General features: G+C 45.4%; 1 protein-coding gene across 1 annotated transcript; it reads right to left on the bottom strand.

Annotated features, from left to right (window-relative positions):
* Window positions 1-6,305: 6,305 nt before the first annotated feature.
* On the bottom strand, window positions 6,306-19,128 carry LOC142803157 (uncharacterized). Its single transcript, XM_075888256.1, has 3 exons — window positions 18,915-19,128; window positions 13,758-13,978; window positions 6,306-6,395 (listed from the first exon to the last, which is right to left on the bottom strand). Exons 1-3 carry the CDS (start codon window positions 19,060-19,062, stop codon window positions 6,306-6,308), a joined length of 459 nt encoding a protein of 152 aa, XP_075744371.1. The 5' UTR covers window positions 19,063-19,128.
* Window positions 19,129-21,792: the final 2,664 nt, after the last annotated feature.

The raw sequence follows: 21,792 nt of genomic DNA, 5'->3' as shown, positions 1-21,792 counted from the left end.
GAGCACTATATATAGCAGCGGCTACCTAGTGGTCTCCTACCGAACTAGCACGCGTTCCGAGAGTGAATCGAGCGTCACCTGATAGTGGGTCGCGGTATTAACGCGCACTGAGTGATGTCTGGCGAAAGACAAAGGAAGCACGCCGAGAGGAAGTGCTATTAAAGCCCCTAAATCTTCGTAAAGTAGGCACGTGTGGGGTTATTCACGCACCTCCTCTCTTTTCCTCCTCCTCCAGCCTCTCAGAGGCCGCGACTGCCTCAGTATTAGTCAGATGGCGTCACGTGGGACCGCTCACAGTGTTCGTTTGTTTACAATCGCTCGCGACTGCCATCTTTGCTCTGGAGGCATGGACTCCTTGGGGTGCAACGCATTTGATTTGACGGATACGAACTTGTCCTTCTGTGCACGCTGTGCTGTGAAATACCTTTAATCCAAGAGTGACATCGCTGTTCGCTGCCATGAGTGGTCGTTGCGCCTTGTGCTACCAGAACAAGTGTAGTGATGGCCAAAAGCTTTTTATCGTACTGTCCCTTAAGCGCAACGAGTTGCGACGAAATACGTGGTCGTGTAGAACCGGAAATAAGAAGTTCAGGCCGACGTTTTTGAATGCATTTAGCGAAGTAAGTTCTGCGTCTCTCATTACGAGTATGGTTCGTTGTTTGCTCAATTCAATGCCTGCTGTAACACCGTGCACAAGTCGCAGTTAATAGTGCAGGACGTCGCGGTCTCTCTCAGGTTTCATTCACGTTTCTGCTGGGGGCTGCTTTTGTTTGTCAACAATACATGCTTACATGTTATGCTTGTCATAATGCGCCGACTAGTTTGCTTCGTGGTACTGGTTTGTGCACTTAGAATGTACGCGAAAAAACGCTTGAAATTGGGACTGTGAAGCTTTAGAGATTTCGCGTTGCTGTTTTGAATAAACAAAACTGGAGTGCCGCAACTCACATTAAGACTGGTACTCTCCGTTGAATTTTGTTGCGCGCTCGTATGTTTCAGAGTGAATTGCTTTATGTGGCTCTTTTACGTTGACTGATCAGCTGGGGGACTCGAGATGCAAGGGCATGCGGCTATGCAAAGCGTGCATGCTTTCGAGTCATTGAGAGTTTTGCTTAGGAACCTCACACATATGTGTCAGTTCGCGTGATAGTTTATATACTCTTTCGTGTAAAGGTTTATATCCGCGAGTGGAACTCTTACGAAGTAATCGCACATGGTGGCCCGCTAGTTCATTCATACGCTAGGTCATTCTTTCAGCGATATAGATCGCATGTGGAATATGTAGACAAGGCGCCCTTCTGAAATGTGATTGGTGCGTCTAACCACTGAAACTTTGGGACCTCCTTCTTTACTATTCCAACCTTGCAACCGAATGTGAAATATGCAATAAACTTTATTTGACGTGAAACAATCACAGCTGTTTGAGTGTATCAACCCTGCGCCTTCTGACACATTATGAAGACCTCAGATGCTTCAACAAACGCTAGAATTGGCCCACGGCGGCATCGCCGTCCCGCGTCAACAGCGTCAACGCGAGTTATTGATTTCACTGCATGACAGTCACTGTGGAGGCTCTCTGCACACATTGTGCACCCTATATACAGCGAATCTTGCACCACCCATGCGCTGAGTAAGGAAAGACAGCCACACTGTCTCATCGGGTGCTATTCGGCCAGCTAACAGAAAGGTAAACTATAGCAGGCGTGCATGGACGTTTAACGATGTTATTTACAGTGTAAAACTTATTTGGAGACGTTCTAAACGATGGACCAAGAAAAAAATGAGGGTTCTTTCTAGCGAAAAAAGTTTAATGTTGAAGGCCACACATACTAAAGGGTGATGCGCACAAAGTTAACATCTCGTCACTGTGACGCCGAGTGACTCAATTAGGGCGGGATCCATCTCACGTACGCGTAGCACTTGGCACTAAATAAAGCTGTCGTGCGCCAACGTCAGACTCGTTAAGATAACTTTAGGGTGTGTGAAACGGCTGGCGTGAACGCCCTAAGCGTGCTGCCTGCCGAGCAAGCGCTCCGGTTGCGAAAGGGCGCCTGCTACGCAGGAGCAACGTAGGTGGCGCCACGTTCGAAACGAGAGTGCGAAGGAGAAGAGACCGCGGAAAAACGAGAGCGGACGAGGAGAGTGTCGCTACTTTACGAAGTTCTAGAGGTTTTAAGTGCTACATATAAGCGCGGCCACCTAGCGGTCTCCTACCAAACTAGAGCACGCGCCGAGAATGGAGCGAGCGTCACCTGAGCGGCGGTGCGCGTTCTTGAAAGAAAGAGCATAGCGGCACCTCTAGCGGGAGCAATGAGTACTAGCCTACACACCAGCGCAATGATGAGAGACAACCTCCCAGCAAAAGGAGCAAGCTCCTAGTTGTATGCGGAGCGTCCGCTTCGTACTTTATGTTGCGCATGGTTTCTAACAATGTGGTCTATGTGGATAGTGCGTCAGCATTAGTGACACTTGCATTTATTTATTGCTATCGCTAATTCTTTCCAAAAAATGACTTCCCAAAAACGTCGCTGTTTCAGCAATATTCATTCAGACTGTGCTCGTATTTAAGATTAGTAGGGCGTGACAATGTAAGTGTGACGTAGATAGACACACCTACCTAGCAGTGGCCATGTAGCAATTTTTAAAGAATCTCCAGCACAGCTCTTTTGCCTAGTAGTGAATCAATGTCAGAAGCAGCCACAAGGCTTGCGGGAGAAACTGTACGTTTGCACTTGCTATGTACGAACCCTATGGTTTTGCGTCGCAGTGTCTCTAATTAACAAATACCGGTTAGTGAATAAGAAAACTAAACCGTGTTTACATATTCCAATACAGAACTTATGCACGTGGTGTATGCCGAAATTTGCGGGCGCAGATGTGATTCTCACATGTGCTATATATGTGAAGAAGCTTATGTAGTGAGGCCGCAGTCAAGGTTGCCAGATCGTCGAAGGAAAAAAGACGAGCCGTAAAATTACCCACAGTAGCCAACCGGCCGCCATTGTATCATCTTAAAGCCAGAAAAGTCACCAAACGTGATTTTAGTTTAGTTGAAATGTCACCGTGTTCTGACAATTAAAAATGCAAAATATACACATTAAAGCAATGTCTAACGCATCAAAATGGAGTAAAAATCGGGTGACATCTTGGAGGAAGCATTAGGGCTATAGAAAAGTGGCAGTTAGTACTGCAATCTAAGTCAAGTGTACATAATCGTGTTCATTTATGCCAGCATGCTCCACGGCACTGTTAATGTACAGTGAGCGAAGTACTTCGTATTTTGAAGTATTTGTAGCGGCTTTTTCAACACGTTAATGTACAGCGTGTAACACCATTTAGAACTAGCCCAAATTTGATCCTAGATGATCGCGGTAAGTTCGTGCGACACTCCATTACTTAAGTTGCTCTTTGTAAGAAGCAGGACAGACAACAGTTGCTTTATCTCTGTGCTAGATGCAAAGAAACCAAAACATTTCATCATCCTTTCTGCAGTGTCTTGCGTAGGGTTAGCACCTGATGCATCCCGGTAGTCTTACAGACGCTCTTCCGCAGTCGCGAACGGGCGCTGCCACATTTGAACACGTGCTTTAATGGCCTCCTCCTTTCCACTTCACCATAGCTGATGACCGGCCAATTCGCCACCGCCGCTCTTGGGTTGAAGGCCAGAAAATTGGACGCAGGGCACAGTCCGCACCGCCCGTTTCTCTCTTTTTTCTTTCTTAGGCACTGTGCCGTGTCACCTCATGACTGACAAAAATTAGGTGCTTTTTTTTTCTTCGAAAATCCCTACTACTACCGTTTCTTTCCGTAAGCTGCAGGGCAACGTCCGCCACCCGCCACATCGTGGCCACGCCACCGAGGAGAAGGCCGTGGCGCTTCGGTGCGGTGGTGGCATTTGGTTTTGCATGGACAAAGTAGCTGCAGAAAACGGTCGATATTTCAATCCATAATTCTGCTGGCATGTCGGCACTAACAATATCAGCTTGATAAAGGTACCGTAGTTGTTCCTCTCTATGTGGAAGAGCAAGGAAATACGACTCTTAGCAAAGGTTTTCATACTGTTCGTCTTATTCCACAACATGATGTACAGTCTGCAGCTCGGGTTAGTAGAAAAACAAACCCGGCTGGGCTCTTCGCATGCAAATGTTTTTTTTTTTGTGTGTTAACAGAGCAAACAGCTTAGACACATTCAAGTAAGAAACGCATGCAGTACATCTCGCGCGCCCATAGTGATAAAAGATGGGCCTGTCGTTTCCAAACAAATAAAATAAAACAGCCGACATAACAAACATCATGACTGACAAGTGCACCAGTGTCGGCAGTGAAAACACCTAGCCAAAAAGAAAATGACTGCAAAAACTTCAGGATGCGTGCAGTTTGTGCAAGGCTTCAATGAGCCGCGCACATCCACTTTTGGCCAACTTTTGTGTTCTATCCTGCAGTTTAGGTTTCAGTGTGTAGGTTGGCAACACTGTGCCCCTGTGCTTGTATATATTTGTGGAACGTCTAATAAAATGGCAGTACATAGAAAAATATACTTTATAAAGAGTGGCCACTGGAGCGTTTTTGCGGCTCAGCAAGAAACGTTTTGACCAACCCCAGCAGGCATAGCCATCCTCACTTTTACTCTTTTTTAAGAGTAGTGATAGCCTCTTCAGGAGGACATTGAATACCCAAGTTTGGCATAAATTTTTTGCAAGAAGAAATTTTATTAATTTGTGCAATTTTCCATATTTGCTCTACATCATGTCCTACTGAGCTTTACATGCCTTACAACAGAAAACAGAAAAGTATGACTAAGAAATTTTGTCTTTGTGCATAAGTTTTGCACAAAGAGGCACATTCATATGGTTTAGTTGTGTTGTAAATGTATTCCCTTTATGGAAGCATGAGTGTGTAGCCTCATTCCACTTCCGGTTTTCCAGCGATAAGGTCGCGGAATGTTCGCCTACGACGGAGCGGCTTCAGCAGCCCGAGCGGGCCACGGTAACAAGTTTTTTGCGCCTAGCGCCGACAATTATCAGGTGACTTTGCCCACTTTGCCTTCCGCGCGTATCGTTGCGAATGCCGTTTTCTTGCATGGCGATCCGAGAGTCCGGCTTTACCGCGTCGAAGATTACTGGGGCACTTTGGCCAAGCTTGGAGCGCTCGCCAACGTGTTGACGTTGGGGGCGTATCAAATGAACCACGTGTGGGCTGTGACACTGACGAGTGCTGACGCTGCTCGGAAGTTGCTCTCCGCGGTTGACTTCAAGGTAAAGGATCGCCCATGTTTGCTTATTGACCCAAATGACCTCGAGGTTCACTTGAAGCTTCACTGGTTGCTCTACGGCATGACCGATGAAGACGTGCGTGTTGCCTTGACTCCCTATGGGAAAGTATTGGAAGTGAAGCGGGATAAGTGGAGAGCACCGGGCATCCCTGAAAATGACTCAACGACACGGTTTCTGGGGCTAAAGCTGCAATCCGGCATCAAGGTGGATGACATTCCACACTAGCTCAAGATTACCGCAGAGTTGACTCTCGTTGTCGTTCCGGGCCGTGCTCCGTTGTGCCTACGGTGCAAGAGTACCGGTCACATACGTCGGGACTGCCGAGTACCCCGCTGCAACCGTTGTCGCCGCTTCGGCCATGAAGACGATGACTGCACGAAGACATATGCCAGTGTGACTGGACCAGCGCAGGAAAGTGACGCACTGGAGCACCTCATGGACGAAGCAGACTCGGAAGAAACAGCAGGAGTTAACCCAAACTCTGCTGTGGAAGATGGGTCGTCATGCTGTCAAGAAGAGGGCGTGTGTGAAGCACCAAGTAAGCCCGAAGCCGGGCTTCCATACGAAGGCGTTGGAGAAAGCAGTGAAAAGGTGGATGCAAGCAGCACCGGCGACCCGTTTCTTGGCTTAGCAGACGAGATTCCCTCCGAGGCGGAACTGATGACTGGGATTGAAAGCGACAGTGGCACTGTGACGGGGAAGCGTCCTCGTGACGCAGAAAAAAAAAGAGAAGGGCACCACTGCTGCCACGCCGGACGAACCACCTGCCAAAACGACTGCCACTCGGCGGCCTCTCCTTCGGCCACGGCCAAACATTTCTACGGAGCGCAAGACGGTGTAAACGCCGCCTTCGCCACCTTAAGGACTGTACTGGGACAAGGCGTTCAGAAAGGAATTGCAGTTCCAAGGTAAGCGCCATGCCCCTGGGTTTTTCGCAGCATTACAATGGTGCAAATAAAAAATTCGATCCGTGTGGCCCCTCTAAATATGCGTGGGCTTGCGTCATGGAGAAAACAATGTCAGCTTTATCGACTAGTAAGTTACCTCGACCTTGACATCCTGGCAGTCCAACTGACTGAAGTCCAAGGTGACGATGAAACTGGGGGCATGGCGCGCCAATTCCTGTCGCGGTATTCCGCTATATTTAGTCATGCCATAGGGACTTCTTCCGGCTGTGTGCAATTCGTCCGACAGAGTCTGGGCGCTAAAATAAAAGCCTTAACGTCATGTCCTTCTGGTCGGCTCATTGTGTGTGATCTTTTGTTTTCGTGTTTGGAATGGCACGTACTTTGTTTTGTACGCACGGACTGTTGCCGATGAAAGACGCATGTATTTCGAACAACTAAAGCAATATACCCCGTGTAACAGGCTCCTTATCATTAGTGGCGACTTCAACTGCGTTCTTTCAGCCAAAGAAAAAAACTAGCAAATGACATTACAGGGATTAGTGTACCACTGTCTGAAGCGATACAGTAAGAGAACATGGTTCGGAGGATGTGGCTGAACGTCTCGGTGGTGGCAGGACTGTACAGTACACCTACTTTGAGGCAGCCAGCCACGGCCGACTAGATAGGGCGTACGTGAGTGTTGAATTGGTGCCACTTTCCAGGGCATACCGTGTTAACTCCGTTTCATTTAGCGATCCCAGATTGGTTAGCTTTGTAGTAGCTAGCACGAAAGACACAAAGGGAGCCTTCGAGTAGCAACTATGGAAATTGAATTCGAATCTTCTAAGCAACGAAAAATTTATGGTGGAAGTAATGACGGAAGTTGAAGAAATGAAAGTTCTCAGTAAGAAGACGTTCAGAGAAAAATGGGAGAACTTCAAGCAGGCCATTAAATTGAAGGATTTGGAGCGCTCGAGCGCTATAAGCAGAGAAAAAGGAGCAGAATAAATGCACATGCGTTGAAACCTGAAAGAGTTGCTGATCAAAGAATGTAGGGTTCTTGACATGTTTATTGACGATATTCGCGCATTGAAATGTAAAATAGAACGGTTCGATATCGAAAGATACCGTGGTGCTATGATGCGAGCAAGGGCCGAGCGACTGATAATGGCAGAAGCACCGTCAAAAAGGGCGTTGGGCTCAGAAAAGTGGCATGTGCGACGTAATCGGATAACAAATTGAACACGATGGTGAAGTCAACGATGCCGCAGATGTTATCGAGCGTGAATTCTCTGATAACTTCAATAATTTATTCGTCGCCAGCTCAGTTGATGTCGACTGTTTTAAAAAAGAGTTTTTAACGATGATACCAAAGCTTGACAAAATTACGAAAGAAATATTGGAGGAACGCATTTCGGCAGAGAAAGTTGCTATTCAGCAACAACAGTGCTATTCAAAGTATGAATTCGGGGAAATCCCCTGGCCCTGATGGTCTGACTTCCGCCTTTTATAGGTGTTTCAAGTTAGCAATAGCAGCAGTCTTAGCCGACGTGTATAATGAGGCATTCGAGCTGAAAGTACGACCCCCGTTCTTTTCATCTTCCCACACTGTTCCTATACCAAAATCGGAAGATCCCCATTGCACTGCATAGAGTAACTTCTTACCGCCCAATTTGCCTCACTAATGGAGATTATAAGATATTCATGAAAATTCTAGCCCAATGGTTGCAAACAGTCATTACGGAGCTCGTGGAGCCGCATCAGACGTTCGGCATTAAAGGTCGAACTATTTACACTAATATACACGCAGCAAGGAGCATCCTCGAACTTTGCGACGCTATTGGTGCGCGAGTGGCAAAGCTGCAAATCCACCTCGAGAAGGCTTTCGACAGGGTGCCTCATGAAATTCTGCTGTGCATCCTAGATTATGAGAACCTAGATAAACTAATCAAAGAGGGGGTTGCCATGGCGTACCGAGACTGCTCAACCCGGCTAATCATTAACAAGGTGGTGGGGAAGCGCATCCTAGTCAAGCGTTTGGTCCATCAGGGTTGCCCTCTCTCACCACTATTGTTTTGTTCATACATAGTCCTTTTGTTTGAGTGTCATAGAAAATGAATGACTGTGTCCGCGGGTTGAAGCTGCACGAGGTTGAAGTCCGGCTGTTGGCTTATGCGGACGATATTGCCATTTTTTTGCGCGCACTCTGGCAGCATAGCAGAGGCTGCCAAAAGTGTTACTAACTTCTGTGCTGCGAGCGGTAGTGCTGTAAACTGGGGAAAATGCCTTGGCTTTTGGCACGGTGACTTACCAGAAACCTTAGACAGTTTTGCGAGCATGAGGTTTGTTACGACACCGGTGAAATACTTGGGTGCCCCCCTCGAGTGCTACAAAGACAGTGATTTGTACTGGAGGAGCCAAGTGGATAACCAGCGGGAAAGAGTGAACAAGCGGAATGGCTGGAATTGGTGTATGTTTTCTAAAGCCACCATTTGCAATATAGTCTTAGTGAGTGAATTTTGATATATGTTACAAGTTTTACATTGTTTAAGGGAAACATCCAAAAATTTCACCGTGTGTTCACTGTCTTCGTGTGGGAATCGTCTTGGGAAAGATCAAGTCGGAGCAATTTATTTATTCGAGTGCAAAATGGAGGACTGGGCTTGTCGCATTTGTTTTTCAGACAGGTAGTCAATCGATTTTGTTTCCTTAGAGACGTCAACAACCCATTCCTTCGCACTGTCTGTCAACTTCGCCTGGGGCAACACTTGCCTAGCATGGTTGTTTCAACCTGCAGCGTACCCGGTGGTGTTTATGGCTTTCTCCGCGAAGTTCTGCTTTCCTGTAGGTTTCTGTCAGTGCGGTTTTCACTTGAATACTTGAGTCAAGTCTGACGTAAAAAAGTTGTACAAGGACCTATGTGATGTGTTTTTGTCAGTGCCTTTGTATCGGTCTCTTTAAAATGTATGCCATGGACACGCTGTTATAAAGCGCGTCAAGGCGATGAAAATACCGCCAGGTGCTAACAATGTCTTTTTTAAGTTACATACCGGTACGCTCACTGTCAAATCCTGGATGACTGTAATGAGGTTTTATGTTCCTCAAGGGGCACGCATTGCATAATATACAGGAAGGAGGAGACAATTGAGCATGTATTCTTTGACTGCTGAGATGCTGTCTTCCTTTAAGACGTGTTCTAGCGCACGATCAAAGATTTTCCCCTTGATGCACACAGCATCCGCTATTTGCAGATACATAGTGATGATGGTGCCCCATATGATACGATAATGCTTACGACTCATAATAGAATTTGGAAATCCAGGATGCAGCCATGCACTTTGATGTAGATTCACGAGCGCCCACCCAGTACTTCAAAGAATATATGAGAAATTTTGTGGATGAACAAAAGTTGCAAGAATTACCCCAGAGTAGTCGCCACGCGTTTACTTACTTTTGACAATAAAAACTTTTTAACAGATGCGTGGCCACAACATTTGAGTGTGTACTGTTTCTAACAATTCTTTGAAACGTGTTGTGTAATTATCTGTGAATATGTGTATTGTTTAAGTGAGCCAAAAACAGGCAATAAAGAAAGGGTGTGTAGCCTAGTGGTAAAGACACCAACTTTCGAAGCATAGGGGTACGGGTTCAAATCCCAGCGTCGGAAAGAGGCCATTTTTGTTATTTCATTTATGCTAAAGACTTTATCGGGTCTGACCAACCACTCGTGGCGCTGAAAGCAGCACAGTAGGTGGGCCGTAGGGTCCTACAAGAGTGTCCACTCTTTATGTCAGTATGTTTCTCTATGGGCAGTATGCATGCAGCCGCTACTCGAGGTGTGTAGGTCACGTTACTCCTTTACTACAATCGTGACGAGTTTTTTAACCCCGTCTGATACGTCCCCCAAATGGCTTTCACTGGCCCCCAGATGGCTCTCACCGTCCCCCAGATGGCTTTCACCGTCCCCCAGATGGCCACCGGCCATACACAAACGGCCACCGGCCGTTTGTGTAATGAATGGCTGGATTTGTTGGTGTCATAGCGCTTGCACAGGCCAGCTAACACCTTCTAGATGTGAAGCAGCATGACATCGACGGTGTCGACTATGGTATCTTGTGGGGGAGCGGTGGTTGCATACTTAAGGTCGTGTAGTAAGGTCGATGTCCATTGGTCAATCGAGGAGGCAGATTCTGGAGAGGCCGATGCCCGCAATTTGCGGAAAGCATCCCAATAAACTCTAGCAGGCTGTTTGCCTTTCCTCCGCAGTGGGCGAGCGTTGACGATCGTTTGTGTTAAATAATCTTTACTGCTCAGATGTTGATGTAGTTTGGAACACTATGTATGCGTAATGTTTGTTGCGAAAGTGAGGTCTGCAGTGGTGTCTTTTGCAAAACTCTTGCCAAACGGCGAGTGTAGCCGAGATTGTGGGTGTCTTCCCACAGCATAAGCCCTTTTCTAGTGTCGTGGATGTAGTCCCAAACTGGTGAAAGACCATGGAAATCGCCTACTACGAGGAGAGGGGAAATCTTCACAAACTTTCTGACAATTATACGCGTATGCTTTTTCGTGGCGAGGAAACTAAACAACCTAAACAAACTAAAATAACTGCTGTGTAGACATGAGGCATCTTGCCCTAAAACGTTAGTGACAATAATATAAAAATGATTTTTATTTTCAAGGAGAACGATTGACGGTTCACTGATGCAGTTTATGCCTGCCTTTTGAATTCTCTAAGCTTCTAATATTTCTCTTGTCAGCTGGTTGCGGTGGGGGAAAAAATGCTCGTTATAAAAAAATCTCGAGTGCATTCACAGTCCCGGCAGTGCACGGCCAAGTGTGCCGAAGGTGAAATACCCCGAAAAGAATTTTAATGCCCCTTCAGTCTAGAGTTGACACACTGCCCCATCTGACCAAAATAAACGCATCATCAAAGGAAGGATACGGCATATACTTCCAAGAGCACATTCTACAAACAATTTTGCGCTTACTGGGGCATGCATGTTTTAACAACGGGCCATTTTCGACGCGTTTTCGCACTACCGCGCAAACGTTGCCTAACTTATTCTTGGCAGCAAAAAAACACTTCAATGCCATGACGTGCAGCGACTTTCTTAAACCTATGTGATAGCTAGTGAACGTAAGGTAACCCGACAAATTTCTTCTTTTCTTTTTCTTCGGCTGATGTTTTCTTATTTTTTAAGTCTCTCTTCAAATTACGCATGAGCTTATGGCAAGCCAGCAAAACAGCACTTTCCAGATAATTAGCTTCCTTTAGCCTCGGGGCTTGCGATTGCAAGCTCGCGGCAATCTTGTGATCACTCGACTTGGTTATCGCAGACATCAAAAAGGAAAAGTTGATACAAATTTTTTAAAGATTTTTCTCGCCATAAAAGAGCATGCACAAATAATTGTAAATGTATGATGTTTGTTTTCATTAATTTTTTTCAGTTGAGAGCAAGCGCTCATCTTGTGTCTTCCTATTTCTCTGTCTTCCTTTTTCGCGCTGTTTACCTCGCACAATGAATTTTTAGGAGTTTGACCAGATTTCAATGCTACAAAATGTATGTGCCAAGTTTGAGAAAATTTTGTTTTCGTACTGAAATGCTGCCAGACAGAGCGGTGATTAATGGAAATGATCATATAAGGGAGGCAACTCTCGTATCCCGCTCCTGCAGTAATAGGACGTAGTCTCATGGTGGCAGAATATTACAGCGTCTGTTTATTTTATTTTCACGAGTTTCGCTGTGAAGTGCTCTGGATTGAAAACCCCGGGAAAAGCGCATTAACGAGCTCATTTCCAGGGGTGCACGCTTGCACACGCATCCAAGTGATAATCACGAGATGGGGAGGTGGCGCAATATATTGCGATGGGTATCAAACCGTGTTTAGTGCTGTGTATTGAAGACGTAACGATATCTGCTTTGAGAATCAGTGCACATTTCTCTAATGGTAGAATCTGCACCCCCATGTGCCACGGCTGGGGCTAGTGCAATTCACTCAGACACGTCGGGGAAAGTTGTTTTAAAAGACGCGAACATGTTAATGTATCTCTCCTCTGTACAAGGCAGCAGTGGTAGCCGTTCTTTTGAGTAGGTGTCACGTGGCTTCGACATAAAGGACGTATTCGCCATTTTAGTTTGTGAATTTCAGATTTTAACTGCATACGTATGCCCGTACGGACGTGCCACAACGGGTTGTTGGAGTGGTTCAAGTAGATCAAGTCGCAGCGGCGCGTTCACGCCACTCTCTACCTCACTTGCAGCAGCAGCTGCCAGCTCCTACACCCCCTCCTCCCACTGGCATCACACTTCTCTCTCGCTTCACCCTCTTCTCTGTCCGCAACACTCGACCACACGTCGAGTGGAAACTCTCTTTTGGCTTGTTTATCAGTGATTAAACTTACATGACGCCCAACCCACCTCTCGTGTCTTCGCGTTCCAAACAAGTGTTTACTCGAGTAAACTCTACACTCAGTTTCACTTCAAAAGTTCTTCAAGCACCCACGTCGACGCCCGTTTCAACCGGGTTAACAACGTGCGCACCGCTGCTGCTTCGCATCCTATCAGGGTTCCCTTCGGGAAGATGGGTCAGAATGTTTGTACTGCTGTATGCAGTAATCAATGTGGGTGAGAGGTTGCCTCGGGTGACGTCATGAATTCCTGTGGCCTGGCTATGGTTTGAGTTTTATTTGAGCTGTGACCCTCAAGATGAGCACCGTCTCAGAGGCACAATAAAAAAAAAACTAGTTCGGCATTCAGTTTTGGCCAAGGAAATACTTTAACGGGGTGCAGAATTCTTCCAGTCAGCTTCACATCGTGTCGTAGAAAGCATCTTTAGGGACGAAGCTTCTTATGGCCTAGTGCAGCCCACCCCTCCGGCACAGCCAACACAGCATATCCACAGGTAGGCTGGCAGGCAGGCAAGGAGACGGACAGACAGACAGACAGACAGACAGACAGACACATTGTCTGTTAGATCTCATTAATATTGTGTCAAAACACGGAAAAACGAGCCCTTAGGTATACACTTCTTTCCCTTATATATATATATATATATATATATATATATATATATATATATATATATATATATATATATATATATATATATATATATATATATATATATATATAGTATTCTTGTGTGTGTGTGTGTGTGTGTGTAATTGATTAAATTAGGTTTCTTGTTTTGTTCATTTATTTTTACGGGGATAATCATTCCCAAATTTCTGATGACAATACACGTCTGATCATCTGCTGGTGGCGCCGACAGCAGGGGAGTATCTTGGCCGAAGGACGCTCAGTAAGAGCGTCTACTATTGACAAAGGTATGCAAGAGCAAGACTGTCATCGCTGTCCTGTAGCTTCTTATAAGCGGCAGCGCACGTACGTAGCCGAATCGTTTTGTCGTTCCTACCACGGACAGGATAATCTACATGACTCCTTTTCCCTTGTGTGCTTGTGTGTGTGTATGTGGCTTTGCGCACGTGTGTGTGTGTGTTGTCCAGATACATTTTCAATCTCACCTGACATGCGATGTGCGAGGTTGTCAAAGAAATTTGTTTCCGAGAGAACAGAATGGTGATTGATCTGCTCACCACAGCGCTGACTCCATGGCGCATGTTTGGACTCAGGCACTCTAGCAGCGTGGTGATGTCGTTACTGTGATGCCTGGCGACCATGAGCACGTCCACGTGCAGAGGCCGGCTTGTGTGCTGTAAGAGGGTGTCCAGGGCATCGCCCAGCTGAGTCACGTTGACGTTGAAGCTGTGTGATCGGCAACCCGGAATCACGAACAGCACGTGCATTGGCGGGAACTCTGTAAATAATGGAAGGAACCTCACGACATGGTAACTCGATGCCTGTTTCCTCTGCCTTATCGTAAAATAGAGATTTAATATGATAAATATATAATTCACACACACACACTGTAGGAGTAATTGTCATGCTCTGGGTTCGGAAGTGATTACGCACGCACTTGCAGCAGTGGAACTGATCAAGAACAAGTCACCTCAACGTGACCCACCGGAATGCGAGTTTCCCCTCTCTATAAAAATGAATAGACTTGTACACTTATTGGAAATGTGTACCCACGCTCTGCCCTCCGCGAATGGCGCTCTGCTATTTTGAGTAAAAAGTGCTAAACTGATGCAATTTATATCGTCATTTCAATTCGTCTGCGTGTCGCAAGCGTTTGAATGGCATAGAAACATATACGAGAGAAATGAAATTCGTCGCTCGATAGATTTCCTGCTAGGTGGTTGTCCCGTCCGCGATGTCCTATGTTCGACAACCGTTCGTCAATCGGAGCCCCGTCTACGGAAATCTCTGACCAGCTCCCGATCTTTAATTTTTTTTAATCTTTCTCACTCTATTCATTTTGATATCTCCTTGTCCTATTTGCTCGTAAGCTACTGCTGAGGCATCACACTATGATACAGCAAGTTTCGGGGCTCACTTTTCTTTTTATTTTTTATATGTCAACTACCAGTAGTCTTACGCATATCTAAGCTACTATGCTTCCGCAAGATAGCGAAATCTAAACATGCTGTGCACTTCGGTGTTCCTTTCAACAGTGCCGCGTCTGTAAAAAAATACCCTGTGAGCCTTTTAAGCGTTTCCGAAGAACGACCTAAATACCTTTTACCGCAGGACTGAAAGAAGAATATTTGCCTACTGTATGGCGCCGTCAACGAACAAACAAAACTCAACAAAAATCTTACCTTCTCCCAGAAGCCAGTAACGTCAAATGGTGCCATGCAAAGAATTCATTGCATGACGTTGCGTGACGACGTCATAGAACGACTTCGCTGATCAGTCAATAGTTGGCTGACTCCAGAAGCTGTGCAGTGGTCAAGTGAAGCGGTACGCTTATTGTACGTGTTTCGCCATGTCAATCAAATCTAGGCGCTGCGTTCGTTAAGCCATGCAAGGAAATGAACAAGGCAGAAATGATCAAGGCAGAACAGTACAACGGTTGCCCGACATGCCATCGAATAATGCTATGCATTATTTGAAAGCAACATAATCTTGACTTTGATGTCGAGAAGCACCGGCACTTCGTGCACTGATGTCTATACATTTTCCGTCAAGCATAGACTAAGGTTGAACCGTTGTATCAAACTCAAGTGAGGAAGCTGTTTATTTTTGCCTTGCACTGCAAACTAATATCTTAACAGTTTCTACGTGCACGCGATCATTGTATAGTGCTAAATATATATAGCCCGAAAAAAGGTACAAGTTTTTCCACGGTTTTTGTCTTGTACATGTAACATGCTGCTTGAGCGAGCCTTGATAAAGTCAACTTCCAAACTTTGATAACCAATACGACAAATTCGCTTTCTTTGTCTCCATCAAGAACACATGTGCATTTTTAAGCTTCCCTCACAACTAATGGTGAATTATATTGAGAGAACAGGAGCCGGGGCGTCAGTGCAGTGAGTGGAGGGCAGAGCACAGTGAACAGGGCCAAACGATCTGCCATAGGAATGTAGCATGATTCCGGAGAGCAGGCGAGAAGGTGACTAGTGGGGAGAATATACCATGCAACCTAAACATTCAAAGCCCCGATATTCTCTGAGGGGCTGCAGCAGGAAATGCGTGAAATTTATCAGTCGCATAATCGCCAGTATCCAAATTCCCAGTTCAATAGTACGTTTGTACCGCAACGCATTTAGCAAACGTTCCTGTGTACACTTCGTTGCCATCTTCACGCTACCGTCAAGCTATACTTGTTCGCTACATTTTCCATCGCACTAGCCAGCTGAAAAAAAATAAGAACATAAAAATATGAAGAATGTGACGTTGAAAAGTAATTTGCCCCGTCATACGGCACCTACTCTTCTTTACAGGTGAAAGCACTACTTACTGCTCTGTTTCCTCTCGGAGCAGCAAAAGCGCTCTCGCTCTATCACTGGATGACGATTCTCCTACATCTGTTCGGCCGCTGAAGCACACCGACTCTCAAAAGAGCACTACGAGCGTGCCTTTGAGATGCTCAGGTTCTCTCACGGGGATTCGCCATAAGTTAAAACCCGAAAAAATTCACCTTTACTTTGTAGCACGTGAAGGACACGTAAAATGTAGTCTAAAAGCAAAAAGAGTAGAATTGGGCGAAGCAATTGGGGTTTTTATTTGTGTGTGATGAAGCAGAATTACCGCGTATTTAAAATTCAAAATGATATCGTCAGTAAACTTGTTCATTGTGATTCAGTTGGTCAGTGCCAGTCGTTTCTTGCTCTCCTTTTAGCTGCCGGGTTTTAAGTGCAGTACGTAGAGTTGCTCGCTGGAAGCCACTCCTCTTATCGAATGGGGAAACTTCTATTGTATCAAATGTGTGTGATGACGTCATAATCAAATATGACAATGCTCATTAGCAGACAAATCACATCGCCAAGTCAGTCCTTTGTTTTTTCCTGTGGTTTTCGAGTAAGTCGGTGATCATTTGTGGCAGCTTGTCATATTTGATAGGTAACTTTTGTTTTCATGCATCCTACTGGGCTTTTCACGGAATTCGGCCGGGGATCTGTCGTGCCGTCCGGCCTACTCGTTGTGTTTGTTTGTCGCTCTCACTGCAACTCCGTGATCCGTCAACGGGGAACAAGTATCGCTGACCCACCAACAAAACTAAGCACATAAAGAAGCCACAGGAAAGTAGTAGGTACGGGTACAGCCCAGAGTTCTTAAATCGGACAGTTTTGAGCATGAAATGCATAATCAACCTACCTTATCTCCTCCTACTACCTTATCCTGTTCTGTTCGGGTATATTCTTTGAAAGATTTTGCTACTGTTATTCTTAAGAAAGAAGAGGTTTGTCTAGAATTTCATTCATATGGGGGGTTTTACGTCCCGAAACCACCGTATGATTATGAAAGACGCCGTAGTAGAGGGCTCCGGAAATTTCGACCAAGTGGGGTTAGTTAACGTACACAAAGTTGGTCGGGGTGATTTAAAAAATCATCCGAGAGATCATTCACCTCTGTACTTTATTTATTTATTTATTTATTTATTTATTTTCATCTTTCTTTCCATCCTTCTTTTGTTCTTTCTGTTTCTTTTTTTTCTTTTTCTCTTTCTCTCTCTCTTTCTTTCTTTCTTTCTTTCGTAACGAAGTGCACTGTATGACCATCAAAGAGGGAGAGCCGGGAGCAAGTGCGTTTTAAAGACCTTTTCGGTTGGTGTCAACATAGCAATAGCAGCAGCACGTGCTCCTTCCCAAGAAACTTCTGGTTCCTTCAGTTATCGTTCTCTATCGCTGAGGCAGAAAACTTGTTTTTCTTAGTGTTGCCAGAGTAAGAAAAAACTATTTTTTCTGCCTTCTGATAAAAGTAAGACGCTTAAGATTAACGACTAACGTCTATAATGTTGTGGTGGCTTAGAAAAAAAATGTATTTGAATTGTTTGGCCAGACAAAGGCAAAAAATGTATTGAAAATAAGTGGGCTACTCGCTAAAGCATTCGTTCCCCGCGAATTCTTCTAGGCTACGCTAGTGCACAAAACTGGAAGCCGTTCAGCAACTCTGTTTGTAAACAGCGAAAGCGTCTGTAGCTCTGCGGGCACCGCCGTGAAAGAAACAGCGTACCACGAGCGCATCCACGATCATTGTTGTCCTCTTCTACTTACGATCAGCGCGCTCGCGGCCGGCGTTCCCAGCGCGTGCAAGCCAGGACAACGGACATCGGAGGAAAAAGCTCAACCCTAAGGTGTCTCACCCATAAAAAAAAGGGTAATATTGCGAAGTGGGAAACAGATTGCAAATAGGTTGTGTGTTTGATGAGTTGGCTTTCTTTGTCTGTCTCTTCCTGTCTGTTGTGTTTGTTGTGCCCTCTCGGTGGTCTCTATGAGTTTGCATAAGTTTAAGGATTTTACTAAATGAAATAAAGAAGAAACGTATTCAAGCAATGGTTACCTATCACAAGTTATAGGACAGATCTGAACAAGTTTACGCTGAGTAAGACTTGCTGTTGGGCGAGTTGATTAACGCCAACAGGGTACATGCCAGCGCAAACTTAGAAAACAAAGATAAAATAAGTAGGAGCAAGCAGGAAGTAGGGTGTCCGGTTTAGCACCCGCACTTTCTGCTGTGTCTTGCTTCTTTTTTTCTGTGCTTTTTTATTTTTGCGCTACTATATACCGATTGAAGTTTATACTGATTAAGTTTGTACTCCCACCTCTCCCCCAACAGTCTGGCACTAAGCCACTGTTACAATGCAATACCAACCAATCTTTCGCTCAGTTACACAAACAAGAGAAGTTAGAAGTGAGAGATCTAGTTAAGAGCAGCCATTTAAACACGTGGGATCGTCAAGAAAACCAATGCCACGAGAGAAGAATGTGCCTTCAAGGTGCCGCATGACGAATGTGGTAAAATTGCAAAACGTATCTTGGTATAGTAAACATTCTTTAATGCACAGCGCGTGTTTCTTCCAGCGTTTTTTTGTAACTTGTTGCGAAAGAGTATCAGCATTCCACATCAATCACAATGCGGCTTTTTTTATAATTGGAAAAAATGGTCATGCGCATATTTGCGGGGCTCAAAACCTCGAAAGAATAACTGTCCTGATCTTCTAAGTCATGAAAATTTCGGCTAATTCAGCACATGGAGTTGCAATTAACATCTCATCTCACTCACAGAACCTTCATAACAATACCCAATTTCACATTGCTTTGTGTTGTTAAGATCTGCATCGTCAATTTGCCCATCTTTACTGGCATGTGCAGTATACCTCAGAGAAGAGGAGTGCGTTTCCTTACCATGGTCATTGATCGCTGATCCGTAAATGAACCTGTCCACAGCTTTCATGTCAAGTGTGTAATCGTGCATCCACGTGTTTCCACTGAAGCTGAAGCTAGAACTGGGGTCGACGCTTACTTCCTTTTTGAACCATGGTACGCAGAACATGTGGTAGACACAAACAATTACCACTGCTACCACTGGCAATAGGTTTAAAGCAGTACGTTTGGCAAGTCGGACACGTCTCATAATTTGTCTTTTTCTGTAGATGATGATGGTTCCTCTACCATGGCTGATACCCACTCAGAGAGACTGCTGTTTGTTTGGTTTCCTTCAAACTCTGGGGGATTGGCCAAAGGTTCCTAGTTGAAAATTTAAAATGTCTATTGAGGAATGTTGGGTGATATAAAATAAACAAATAGAGTGGAAATATACGTAGTACATTGAATTAGGCCCTGCCGCGGTGGTCTAGCGGCTAAGATACTCGGCTGCTGACCCGCAGGTCGCGGGATCGAATCCCAGCTGCGGCGGCTGCATTTACGATGGAGGCGGAAATGTTGTAGGCCTATGTGCTCAGATTCTGGTACACGTTAAAAAACCCCAGGTGATCGAAATTTCCGGAGCCCTCCACTACGGCGTCTCTCCTAATCATATGGTGGTTTTGACCCGTTAAACCTCACATATCAATCAAAAAATTGAATTAGGGACACAAATATTACGCTTTTGAGCTTGTACTCCAGACTACCGTATTTACCTGATGGGAACGATTTCGAATTAATTAGTTAGAACTTACCTTATTTTATTATCAGATTGAAGTGATACTCATTAGGTATAATGAAACTACACACGACATCAAAGGCATCCTCTTGGCAGCATTCCAAGCCTGAGGCACCGGAGCCTAAAATAATTTTTTTCTATTAAGGTTAAGCCTATTTTTAAAAGCGGAGTAATGAGAAGTCGCGTTTATTAGAATATCTTTGACACAACAAAGTGTAATGTGCAGTTTTCTAACTGTCCGCAGAATTGGCGATATCGCCAGACTGCAGCCTCGCGTAAGTTCATTGGCGTGACACGGCATCGAAATCTGGTGATCATAACCTCTGATTGTAAAGATTGGCTCCAATTCGACTACCATGAAGAGCTCAGTCGCTTGTCTTCCGTCTTCGTTGTTAATGCTTTGATTCTATCTATGTATATAGCTATGTTTCCATACCTGATTGCTGTAAAGTATTATACCAATGATAGAACCTGGGGCCGAATTCAGAACGCTTTCCCTTAGTTTTGCATTTTATTAGCCAATAGCTCTCTTATCTCTGGGGGGTACGATATAAATCGTGCGAATTCACCGTGGTCGGCATTTCTGAGGCCAAGAAGGACGCACGAAAGCCGACGAAACAAGGGAAAAAATGGCAGATCCCACATACAGTTGGAATTGATGACATGCGAAGCACGAATGAAAAATGTTGATATGTCGCTTCAAAATCAGCACAACGTTACGAGGTTGAGGTAAATGATGCCATACGTGACTTCCGTGTCATGATTATCATGTTTGAATGTCTCGTTTACTTTCGTCAGCTATTCACGTCCCGTGATACCAAATTTAGTATATGTGGAGCGAGCACGCTACAAGCGTGGTTTGTTGTCGTGTTCTTACATGACGCGCGTGTCAGGATTATCATGTTTGCACCTGTCATATATTTCGTCATTCATTGACATCACGTACCACCCAATTTGGTATATGTGTAGCTAGCAAAACGGCCGTGAGCACATCATGAAGGGCCAAATCGAGTCCAATGTAGCGTTGAGCGCACGCACACTGGGCATAGCGACGCTACGTTAGCAAAACACGAGCACTGTATAGTCTGACGCCAGGTGCGCCCAGCATCCGTCGGCGTGGCCCGACGGCAACCGGCGCAAAATACGACATACTGCATTTCGCTCCAATGCGTAACCAAGACAACACTGCTTGTCCCTCGCTGAAACGCTCATGCGTCAAAGCAACACAACGTGGCGCGTGCCTGCGAGTATATGGCAGGACCGGTGCCTGGCGTGGCAACGCCGGCGTGACGCGACGAAATGAACGCCGGCAAGCATGAGCACTGCGTCACGTCAAAATGTATTGGTGCGTTGACTGTAGCATGAAGTCATGTTCTCACAAGACACGCATCTCATGATTATCATGTTTGCACCACTCCAATACCTTCGTCATCCATTAGCGTCACGTAATACCAAATTTGGCATATGTGAAGCTAGCAAAACAGCCGCGAGCGCGTCATCCGTGTGGCATGTAGTCGTGTTGTTACATGACAAGCATGTGGGGATTATCATGTTTGGATGTGTAATTTACTTATGTCGTCCATTCACGTCGCGTAATACTGAGTTTTGTACGTGTGAAGCTAGCGAAACGGCCACGAGCGCATCATGAGCGTATAGCATCTACTCATGTTGTTACTTGACACGCATCTCATGTTTATCATGTTTGCATTAGTACTATACCTTCGTCATCCGTTCACGTCTCTCAATACCACATTTGGTATAAGTGAAGCTAGCAAAACGGCCGCCAGCACATCATGAGCGTGGCATGTAGTCATGTTGTTACATGACACTTATCAGATGATTATCATGTTTGCACTAGTCACATACCTTTGTCATCCATTCACGAACTGTAATACCGAATTCGGTACATGTCACGCTAGCGAAACAGCTGCGAGCGCATCATGAGCGTGGCATGTATTCATGTTGTTCCATCCATCCATCCATCCATCCATCCATCCATCCATCCATCCATCCATCCATCCATCCATCCATCCATCCATCCATCCATCCATCCGTCCATCCATCCATCCATCCATCCATCCATCCATCCATCCATCCATCCATCCATCCATCCATCCAAGA

The sequence above is a fragment of the Rhipicephalus microplus genome, chromosome 3, assembly GCF_043290135.1.
Source record: "Rhipicephalus microplus isolate Deutch F79 chromosome 3, USDA_Rmic, whole genome shotgun sequence".
Taxonomy (NCBI): Eukaryota; Metazoa; Arthropoda; class Arachnida; order Ixodida; family Ixodidae; genus Rhipicephalus; species Rhipicephalus microplus.
Note: the sequence above shows the minus strand (reverse complement) of the source record. Positions and strands in the feature narration are given on the sequence as shown.

Coding starts and splice junctions, on each gene's coding strand:
- LOC142803157 (XM_075888256.1), bottom strand. CDS start 19,062: ATGTTCTGCGTACCATGGTTCAAAAAGGAAGTAAGCGTCGACCCCAGT. Junction 13,979..18,914: donor ATCAGCGATCAATGACCATG/GTAAGGAAACGC, acceptor CATTATTTACAG/AGTTCCCGCCAATGCACGTG. Junction 6,396..13,757: donor GCCATGGAGTCAGCGCTGTG/GTGAGCAGATCA, acceptor ATACCGCGACAG/GAATTGGCGCGCCATGCCCC.